The following is an 11,503-nucleotide window of genomic DNA, read 5'->3' as shown; positions in this document are numbered from 1 at the left end:
TTCCCATAAACTTTAGTACCTAGTAAAACTAAACCAATCAAAGCAAATGATTTTCGCAAGGTACAAGGAAAATATTGAATTAAAGTGCAATAATTTAATTTAATTTATAATTACATTAAGGTGTAATTAATTGGAAAAGAGAAGTGTGGGATAGATTCCATAATTCTATAAGGGTCTGGGTATCTGTGACGTGACTTCAAGTCCCAAGGCCAACTAATAATGACATGAGAGAAAGAGAGCAACGACAGTCCATTAAGTTTAAAATTAATACGAGTATTAAGATTTTTTTATTAATTCTCGTATTTAGGAGTCTTATTTATTAAGCTGCTCTTTTTCTTTTTCAATTTATTTCCGGTCTTCGACAACTTCAGTACGGCCGCTCTTTTCTTTAACGGATTCATATACCACGAGTCAACTGGACAAGTGTACTATCTTGGCTTAGACACCTTAAGTCCTTTTAGGATACGACCATGTATACAGGTGCATCTATCAAGCTTGTTTGGTGAAGATGGTGGGAACTCGACTTTGAAAATTCAAGATTAAACTCCACGTCCCCAATATCTAATTTTGTTTAGGAGTTACGGGTTTATTTCCCTCTCTATTTGCTCTCAAGTGTTGATCTGTATAGCTGACTTAGGTGAGACCATATTCTTTAGAGTCTGCTGAGTCCTGCTCTACTCTGCTTAAAATTAATAGTAATAATTAATAAAATAATTAATACTTAGTAATAATAATAATTTAATAATAATAAAAATAATAATAGTGATAATAAAAGTAGTAGTAATAATAAAAATAATGCCGTAGTAGTAGTAATAATAATAATAATAATAATAATAATAATAATAATAATAATAATAATGTGATAATAATAAAAATTAACATAATTAAATTTAATTTTTAATAATAATAATAATTGAAATTTAATAATAATAACTAATATTTAAAGATAACAATAATATAATTAATAATAATAATTATATTTAATAATTATTAATATTTAATAATAATAATAATAAATATTTAGTAATAATAATAATGCGATAATAATAATAATAACAATAACAATAATAATAATTACACCTTAATGTAATTGGAAAAGAGAAGTGTGGGATAGATTCAACTCTACTTTACTGACCCCTGCTTTGCTTTGCCCAAAAGCTCAAATGAACAGGGCCTAAACTAACATGTGAGATGTGCTGATTCAATAGGGTCACTCTCCTTACCAAGGAAAAAAAATGCATACGAGTTTATGTAGAAAATCTTCCAACAATAAACAACTTTAATTTTTGAAATTACTTGGTATTTCTTTCCAAATTAAAAAAAAAAACCAAGTTGAATTATTACACATCTAATCATCAAAAATTAGTTCAACTAATCAAGAATAGTTTAATTGGCTTTCCTCAAAAAAAAAAAAAAAAAAAAAAAAAAAAGAATAGTTTAATTGGTAGAATATAAACGCATTTTAGTAAAACCTAAGTGAAAATTAAGAGCATCAACGTAGGAAAAAAATTGATCTCATGGAATTTCATCCATGAGACCAGATAATTTTTCTCACATGTTGAGAAATTCTTTAAATTAAAACATGTGCAATTGAACCCCTTAAGGGGGTGTTTGGTTCAAGCATATTAGGTATAAGGTATGGATTTGGAATGATCAAAACCCATACCTTGTGTTTGTTTCTTGAAATTTCATTTTTCAAACCCATACCTCAAACCCCAAGGTATGGGTTTTTGAAACCCAAGGGGGGAGGTGGGTATGGCTCATACCCATATCTTTAAGTTTAAAATTAAAAGGAAAACTATCATTCCTAGATAAAAACCAAACACATGAAATCAAGTATCAAGTTCCAACCCCATACCACCCAGGTTTCATTCTTCATTCCAAACTCATACCATAGTTTGAACCAAACGCCCCCTAAATAGTCTTTAGTTTATTTAATTCTTTCACAAGAGCTTAATAGACGGAAGTAAAGGATGACAAACTTAACGACGGAATAGTTCGCTAGACTATTTAAAAGAGCTTTACTAGCTCCAATGTTACATAGATTACAATTTATTTTAAACTTAAGTACTTCCTCACAAGAAACCGCCTTGAAAAATCATGAATTTGCTTTTAAATAAACATGCCTCAGTAGATACAAAATTTACCTTTGTTGGCTTTCGATCCCCATTTTCCATGAGTTTTCTTAAAAAGAACGGAAAAGCAAAGAACACACTGTTGTTAGTATACATTTACTTGAGCTCAAAAAGACATAGAGTCTTTAACGTAAGGTAAGAGGAGTAGAAAACAAAATAAGACAACCAAAGATTAACGACACAATTTGAGTCGCTTTTACAAGCGACTCGTTATCCTTAACTATTGGGTGTCACCATTTTTCTAAAGAAAACACCATTACCATACTTAAAACTCTCAAAAGGTCTTTGTGGGAGCCCCCATTTGGAGAGTAGGGTTAAGATAATAAAAGATTTTTCAATGCCATTGATTAAGAATCCATTGCTAAGGTGAAACAAAGCTTACCAATAGAAAATCTTTCATTACTCCGTTGACAGTATATGTCAAAAGGAGTAACAACACACAAACAAGTGAAGACCATCCCTATATACCAAGGACTGACCATATGCTATAAAACAAAGCAAAATAAATTAAAGTTGACAATTTGAAATTACGCATTGAGATACCTCAAATAAGATCTTACAATTAATCCTTATGGTTCCTTGACATTGATTTTAATAAAATTATTTTTCTTAAACTTAATAATTATTTGTCCTTGTTGAAAGCCTAAAATTGTATGGGCAATATGTACTGCTCTTGAGCTTATTATTATAGTGTATTTCTTGAAATGTTAACTAACAAAGCTAGCTACCAAGTTAAGCTTGGTCTCATGGTAAGGATTGTACCTTCTAACTTTAAGGTTGGGAGTTCGATCTCCACTAGAGGCACTGTGAGGGTGGAGATCCCTTACTCTTTCCCCCTCACTCTCAAAGTATCTAACCCGCAAATATCGGACTAAAAAACCGTGAGGGTTGAGGTTTGGTCAGGATCCTGTTACCGTTAAAAAAAAAAAAAAAAAAAAACCTAACAAAGCTAGCTGACACCTTTAAATTTTGTATTTTCCTACATTTTCAAAAGTATCACTCAACTCTTATGAATAGTGTCGAGACTAATATATCCCTACCTTTTCAAAAGTATCACTCAATGTTGAGACTAAGGCCCTATTCACTTCACCTTAAAAAAAATAATATTAGATAAAAATAATTCTAGTTCAGTAAAAATAAGTTAAGTTCACTAAAATTTATTTCAGTTCAAATAAGTTCAGTTCATTAAAATTCAGTTTTCTTAAAGAAGAATTATAAAAGAAAATATATAAATAATTTCAGTTCAGCAAAAATAATATAATTTCAGTTCAGTAAAATTAATTTAAGTTCAGTAAAAATAATTTAAATTCAGCAAATATAATTTTGTTTCAGTAAAAATAATTTCAATTTAGCAAAAATAAGATGAAGTGAACGGGGCCTAATATGTCCCCTCAAAAAGTTCATATACATACTTACCCATATATTTTTGCTTTTACATTTTTAATAAGCATGATGGAGTAGTTAAGGAAGGCCAAAAGACTTGGTTTTATCGCTTAATAAAATTAGCATTTAAGTTGCTTGTGTTGATTTATTTGCTTTTTTAAAATTGTAATTGTAGCACTTGATTATGTAGGCTAGGGTGACCAACAAGCACTTAGTATTAGGGCAAATTTTTATAATTCGACCATAACAACTAAATATCTGCGCACAACGTGCACACAGGCTACCTTAGTTAAAAAAAAATACACTTATAATGAATGTCTTCTCTCAAGACTAGGGGCCTGTTCACATTTACTTAATTTCAATTCAGTTCAGTTCAGTTCAGCTCCAATCAGTTCAGTTCAGTTCCAATCAGTTCAGTTCAGTTCAGTTCAGTTCAGTTCAGTTCAGCTCTTAATTAATTTCCCTCTTACATAAAATATTCATTTCAGCTCAATTCAGTTCAGTTCCAATCAGTTCAGTTCAGCTCCAATCAGTTCAGTTCAGCTCCAATCAGCTCAATTCAGTAAATATGAACAAGCCCTAAATGTAAATGTACATTATCAAAAGAAATACGAGTACTAAAAAAAATTTTTATTACGAGTGAATTTATATCTTGATGGATTTGACAAAGATGACCAATTGGTGAAGATAGTCAAGACCTTTAATGAGCACCCTAAGGAAAACCAACAATGAAGAAAAAGGGGAGAAAAAAAAGAAATAGAAAAACAATAAAAGTAGCGTACTTGGGGTTTGGAGAAGATGGTCAAGACCTTTGTATGTTGACCAAACAAACAAATTATTCAAATAAAAGAAATGGTAATAGCTCTGCTCCCCAGATGGTTAAGAAGGACAATGCCATAAGATTACAGAAAATCTACAAATCTGAAAGTTGGCAATGTCAGTTGCTAGCCTAGACCTAGCAATTAGCATAATTACACTTAGTACGTTTTTTAATTTTTTATCCTAAAGTTCACACTTAAGAATACATACAATCAACTAGATTTTAATTATTTTTTTATAGTATCATAACGTACAACTAGTTCTTAATCTTCATATAGTCAATTATACTAGTAGTCTAGTACGAAACGAAACAAAGTGGTAATACTCCGTATACGGAGTACTTAACCTTTACCGTTGCGTGAATAATGTATACTCGTACTGATTTACTTTCTTTGTTTTTATTTGTTTGTCCCATAGACAAAATGTGCTTTACTTCGTATGCAATACTTATAAAGATTGAACTAAAACATTGCAAATATGATGAGATGCCTTTGTCTTTTCACTTTTACAAGTGTATGCAAATGAGATTAATGGTGAGACATTTTATTATACAGGTACAAAAAAATGAAGCAATATTCGCTCCAGCTAACACTCTAAGATCATATTGGCTTAAATGAAACACTACTTATAAAGTACAAATATGAGACAAACAAATAGGGACGAAGGGAATATGTTGCACTGCTACATACTTGCATAGTTGCATGTAAGATGTAACTATTGTAACGTTGAAATTTAATACAATATTCTTGTACTAAGAATGTATTGTAAAATCACGCATCGATCGATATAATTAATGTCTGATTTCGACTCTTATCTAGAGTACGCCATGTTCTTTTGGACTTGTTTTCAATTTAGCTTAGTTTATTATTCTATTTAAATTCAATTCAATTTAAGCTTATTTCATTATTCTATTTCATTTCAGTTCAGTTTAGTTCAGCTTAAACACCGCCTCATTAGCAAGGAGGCTAAGTACATGTACATGCCCACATCATCAATTATTTAAGTAAAAACTTGAGATTAATTATGTTGACAGTAGCAGTGGCGGTGGTTAATCATCAAGAGCTCTCTTTTTAATGCAGGCGTGGGTATAAATGCAGGACCTTTGCCATTACTCTTTCTCTTTTCTCTCTCTAGCTTCTCTTCTTTCTCTCTCTACTAAATTTTACATTACCTTTTGCTTAATTTTCTTTTCTTACCAACTAATTATTTTTTCCTGGACTTTTATTACACAAAATATCAGCTTCTGGGCAATTCAAAATTCATATAAAATCACAAGAAAAACAAAGAAGAAGGTGAAATTTTGAAGCACCCCCCCAAAAATAAAGCCAAAATTCAATAAAGTTTCTTCAGTAAAAAGCTTCAATGGAGGTCAGAGTACTAAAAGTAGCTCAGAATCTGAAATGGGTATCTTTTATCTTCCCACTTTTAGTTCAATTTCTTTATGATTCAGAGAAAAAAGAGGGGTATTAATTTGCTCTGACTAGGGTTTATGTTAATTTTGATTTTTATTTTCTTCAATTTCTGAGGGGTGTTATTTAATATGCTGAAATCAATGAATTGGTACAAATTGACTGCACTTATAGTCTTTTTTCTGCAATTTCTGGGTGTTTGAATAGATTCTTATTGAGTATTAATTGGTGGGTGCCATTTTTAGTTGCTGTACATGTTTAGTTCAGTCATTGCTTTTATAGAAGTTGTTGTTTGGCTGTTAACATTGTGGTGTTGATCTTAGTACATGAAGTGGGTACACTGGGGTTTCGTCTTAATGATGTTATGTTGCTATTAGACCTGGCAATTCGGGTAAACGAGTCGTGTTCGTGTTTGGTTTCGTGTTTTATTTCGGATAGATAGATAGGTACACTGGGGTTTCGTTTTAATGATGCTATGTTGCTATCACTTCATTGATTGAAGTAGGTAACATGACTTTACTCTTTCCTTCTATTATCTGGTTTTGCTATTACTAGCGCCGTAGCAAGTTTGTCAGTCTACAATAGTAGCATTTCTTTGGGTTCATTGAGCTTATTATGTTCGTTGTGTGTGGTGGTGGGGGATGGGAATCTTTGTCATTGTCTCCTTGAACTTTTTTTTGCTTGATTTTTAAATTTAATTTTCAAATGGTTATTTTGTATTGTTTCATTTGATTTTTGAGTTTGAATTTTTGGTGGGTTGTTGTTGGCTTTTCAGGCTTCTGATCTTAATTCAATTAGGAAATTGGGGTTCTGGTGAGGGTTTTTTGGTTCTTTCTCCCGCCTGTGTTAGAACTTAGAAGTTAGAATTATTGGAAGCAAAACCCGAAAACCTTGAAGGATTAAACAGGGTAGGAAGAAGAAAATAGGTCTGTTGTTGGTTTGATTTGGACTGTTGTTGATAGTTTGAAGTTGGTATGGAAATGAATGATAAAGATAAATCGGAAGTTGAGAAGAGGAATGAAGAACCCTTGAGTTACCACCCCCCTAGTATATCAGCTGATTGGCGATATGACATTCCTAATTACACTAATTCATCAATGGGTTTGGTATCGAGTGGGAATTCTATGGCTGTTTGTGGAGATGCAGTTGGTCCTTCCTGTTCCTCAGGTTCTATGGTGGATTCATTTAGTCCAACAGTTTGGGAGCATTCTGTTAACACAGCACCCTTAGGCTTCAGTGAAATGAATGTTCATAATGGCGCAGGCGTTTCTGATCCACTATCAATGCTCAAAAGTGGCTTGTTTTTACCAAGCATGTCAGGGATGCTGCCTCATAGCTTATCTCAGTTTCCTGCAGACTCTGCTTTCATTGAGCGCGCGGCTCGGTTTTCTAGCTTCAGCGGGGGGCATTTTGGAGATATGTTGAACCCTTTAGGCATCCATCAGGATAGTCCTTATATTCGAGGGGGGGCAATGATGCAAGGTCCACAAGAGGTCTTGCCAGGAAATGCCTATAAAACCTTGGCTGGTAGACACCCTCAAAATCCAGAGGCAAGCTTAACTGAAACCTCCAAAGATGTTTCCGTAACTCCAAAACATGGGGCTGTGGAAGGGAATTCGCCTAAAAACGAGACAATGTTAGAAAGATCTCATGAAGAGGCTAAACAAGCTGTTTCGATGTCTGGAAATGACTCTGATGAACCTGAGTTTAGTGGTGGTGCTGCCCAAGAGGAAGGGGTACGTTTAACAGCTAAAACTGCAGGTGCAAAGAAAAGAAAAAGGGGTAACCAGGTAACAGAAGCTAATATATGCCTTCATTTTTGCTGCTTATTGTCGATTTATATGGTATTGATTTGCTTTTCACTTTAGGATGCTGAGGCTGAGCGCTCCAATGGAACTCAACAGCATTCTGATGAAACTAGGAAGAACAATTCAGAAAATCAACAGAAGGTAGAGCAGAATTTAACACCAACTAGCAATAAGTCAAATGGGAAACATGTCAAACAGAGTTCTCAGGCTTCCGATTCAGCAAAGGAAGAATATATACATGTGAGAGCACGAAGAGGGCAGGCTACTAACAGTCATAGTCTAGCTGAAAGGGTAAGGATTTTCTTAGTGATTATACTAGTAGAATATTAGTGTCTCTCTTTCTTAATTACTGATGATCGATGATCATTTATCTTGATTATAGGTTAGGAGAGAAAAAATCAGTGAGAGGATGAAATTTCTTCAAGACCTTGTTCCTGGTTGCAGTAAGGTGATTTCTGAACCTATTATCCTGTGGGTTTCATCTTTTAAAACTCTCAACTAATGCTCTGTTTCGCAGGTCACGGGTAAAGCAGTTATGCTAGATGAAATAATTAATTACGTACAATCGTTACAGCGGCAGGTTGAGGTACAGAATTCAGAAAATATTTTTACCTTGTCTTACTTTCAGTTCTTGTCTTTCTTGGCTGTTTCTGTATACTTCAATGCACCAGTGTGTTAAGTGTTTGGTTCCAACACTGATCTTTCAGGATATTGTTTTTCCTTCTATTGGTTAGATAAATTTTGTGTAATTATTATGATGCATGAATTTTTCAACTGTCTACAACTATCGTCACTTTTGTTTCTTCAAACATCTTGATCATGGCTTATGTTTCTTTGTTTTGCTGTTTTTTTACCCCAGTTTTTATCAATGAAACTAGCAACAGTTAATCCTCGACTGGACTTTAATATTGAGCGTCTTCTCGCAAAAGATGTAAGTACAATCAAATGCTTTTTAGTTGCTAAATTGTCCGAATGAAGTGCATGTGTGAACAGACTTATTAGTTATAACAAACCTGGTTTTCCTGATCCTGTATATAAAAAATTTTACAGCAGATGTTTTCAGCAAGAGCTGGTCCTTCTTCTGGTCTTCCGTTTTCTCCAGAGATTCAAATGCCTTACCCTTCCCTAAATCAAACTCAGCCATCAATTATGCCTCCTAGTCTACCTGGCTCTGGAACCTCTTCTGATATACTGAGGAGGGTGATTAGTTCGCAATTATCAAATATGGGAGGAGGGTACAAGGAATCCGCTTTGCAGGTAAGACTGTTCTATTCAAGTGAATGTCTCTGACCCGTTACTTGATCTGAATCAGTGATTTACGCAACCTGAATCCAAATTGTGCCTTAATTGCAAACACAGATATAACCGTATTGATCCAGAAAATATTTCGACATATTATCTTTTGCTTTATCATACTGTAATATGTTAATTGATAATAGACTCAAATACTACCTGGCCAAAATAGTATCAAATGACTTACTATTGAAGCAATTGACTCATCATATGAATACAACCTGGACCAAAGAGTGGCCTGAACCAAACTTGATATGAATCTATGAACAAGCTGTTTTTCTTCTCAAGATAACACACAGAGCCTCCTTTGAGAAATCCTTTTTGTCCCTTCTAAAGTTGGTTATTAATTTGTATGTGTTCAAACAGTTACCTAATGCGTGGGATGGCGAGCTTCACAATGTTGTGCAGATGGGTTTCAATGCCAGTTCACCCCTTGACAACCAAGAAACAAGCGGTAAGAGTTCTCAACCCTTGGAATTGTTCTACCACTACTGTACTTGCCTGACGTTTCCCTCTAATATCTGCAGGTTCCGCGCCAACAGGTCAAATGAAAGCCGAATCTTGATCTTTGTTTTTGAGCAACCTTTTCATCAATATAAACATTTAAATGCTGTTCATAGGAGTTCCCTCGTCCACTCTTACCGGAGATTGGATGCCAGACGTTGAAGGAAAACCATGATTTGAAGAAGCTTCAAGAAATCCCCAACTTATCGCCTCAAGTACAAGTTGTATATTTCTAACAACTCTGTTTCTTGGAGAACAGATTCCATCACAAGCTTTTGATGCTCTTTGTACATTAAAATTTGAAGAATATATAATAATGGCTTTTAATGGTTAGCACAACTCAGAAGTTGGAGAAGCATAAGGTAAGGCATACCTTGATGAACAACCTCTAAAATGTCGGAATGTTGCAGAAAATCATGTGGCTAGTTATGGGGTTATTGATCCTCTTTTGCTTTGCCATGAGGGGAAGGGGGGGTGGGACTAGTGTTCAAATTTTTTTCTTTCTCATCAATTCATCATATATTAGTATGGAATGTAAAATATATTTATCATTCTCCTTAGTTATTGTAGAATGGTGTATTTTTTGGTTGTTTTGAATTATAGTAGCTATGCACAGTTAATTTGGTAATCCTACAAGGCTACAAGAACCGTGGACCAAAAAAAAAAAAAAAAAAAAAAGAAGCAAATTAATACTTCCTCTGTCTTTCACTAATTGTCTTCTATACTATTTTGGTTAGTCTCTAAATGATTGTTCTGTCACCTTAAGGCTTTGTTTGTTGTGATGCAATACATTTTATGGAAAAATGATTTTCCACGGAACTTTTTTTTCAAGGAAAAACACATTTGTAAAAATGATTTTCTTCTATCTGCTTCAAGAATATTATAGAGGGAGAGGAAAATGGGAGTGGAAGGAAGGTAGATGAGGAGAGAAGAAAATAGATGAGGAGAGAAGAAAATATAAGTGTCCTACATAAAAGTGGGCATTGTGCCGTGCCGGGCCACCGCGGGCCGTGCTTGGGGGTGGATCATGCCGGGCTGTGCCAGGCCAATTTTTGGCACACCCCAGCCCATGTGCCTAGCAGGCCACGCCTTGCCGGGCAGCGTGCCACCCTGTTTTTTAATTTTTTGTTATATATATATATATATATATATATATATATATATATATATATATATATATATATATATATATTATAAAAAAATCAATATGTATATTTTTTTGAACAACTTTAAAAATGAGTTTATATAAATAATTTTATTAATATATGTTTATGTTTTTGTATTACTATATTACTCCGTATTATTTAGCAAGAAACAACAAAGCATATAATTAAAAAATTTACGAGTGCGATAAGTCAATAAAAAAAAAATTGATGAACAAGTTATTTTATTATATGTTGGTACGATAAAATCGATAATACAATAATTTATAATGAATAATTAGTGAATAACTTCATTTTATTATATGAAATACAGGGTCCGATAATACAAAAATTGTACATTGTAAAGAGAAAATGGCTATTGGGGAAAACGGCTAGTTCTAACGGTTATAATGGCATGGGCCGGGCCGTGTCCGTGCCAATTTTTAAAATATTTGTTCGCGGCACGGCCCACGGCCCACAACTGGGCCACCGTGCCGTGCCGAAATCGTGCCGGGCCCATGTCGCCCGCGTGTTGGCGCGGCTCATGCCCACCTTTAGTCCTACATTGGATGAAAAATAGAGAGTTGATCACTTTATAATGCTAAGGGATTACTTTTTCTATTGCCATATGGGTTTGGACTTTTGGGATGAAACCTTTTTTGATCTTATAAAGTGAATTCTCTTTCTTGATGATGGGTGTGGTCCAGATCCATATTTAACAGGGTGCTTAATTGTTTATAGTGTGGAGGAAAACATGACATTCTTTCTTTTCACAAGTGTTTGATGGAAAATCACATTCATGGAAAATATGAGCTTAAATTAAAAATTCTCATCACCCAACTTTTTCAACTTTGTATTATATATAGGCTCTAGTGCTCTACCATTAAATCTTTCTCTTTCTATCGATTTTTTTCTTCTTATTGTTCCACTGTATACTAATAAGTTTATATATTGTTTAGTTGTTTTATCATCTATTTTAACAAGTAATATGTACCCTTAGGGATGTCAAT

The 11,503-nt window shown here is 33.8% G+C and overlaps 1 protein-coding gene across 2 annotated transcripts; it reads left to right on the top strand.

Annotated features, from left to right (window-relative positions):
• Nucleotides 1-5,432: 5,432 nt before the first annotated feature.
• Nucleotides 5,433-9,808, top strand: LOC145601726 (transcription factor bHLH49-like). Of its 2 annotated transcripts, none has more exons than XM_081657791.1 (10): nt 5,433-5,741; nt 6,522-7,536; nt 7,615-7,845; nt 7,937-8,002; nt 8,072-8,140; nt 8,414-8,485; nt 8,608-8,811; nt 9,214-9,301; nt 9,375-9,389; nt 9,468-9,808. In XM_081657791.1, the coding sequence occupies exons 2-10, from the start codon at nt 6,721-6,723 to the stop codon at nt 9,524-9,526; spliced, it is 1,620 nt and encodes a 539-aa protein (XP_081513917.1). In that variant the 5' UTR covers nt 5,433-5,741; nt 6,522-6,720; the 3' UTR covers nt 9,527-9,808. The 2 variants fall into 2 exon arrangements, with proteins under 2 accessions (XP_081513917.1, XP_081513916.1); XM_081657790.1 differs by having other exon boundaries at nt 8,605-8,811.
• Nucleotides 9,809-11,503: the final 1,695 nt, after the last annotated feature.

Source organism: Chenopodium album, chromosome 21 (genome assembly GCF_948465745.1).
Source record: "Chenopodium album chromosome 21, dcCheAlbu1.1, whole genome shotgun sequence".
Classification (NCBI taxonomy): Eukaryota; Viridiplantae; Streptophyta; class Magnoliopsida; order Caryophyllales; family Amaranthaceae; genus Chenopodium; species Chenopodium album.
The sequence above is the reverse complement of the archived record's forward strand: the minus strand, read 5'-3'. Positions and strand labels throughout refer to the sequence as shown.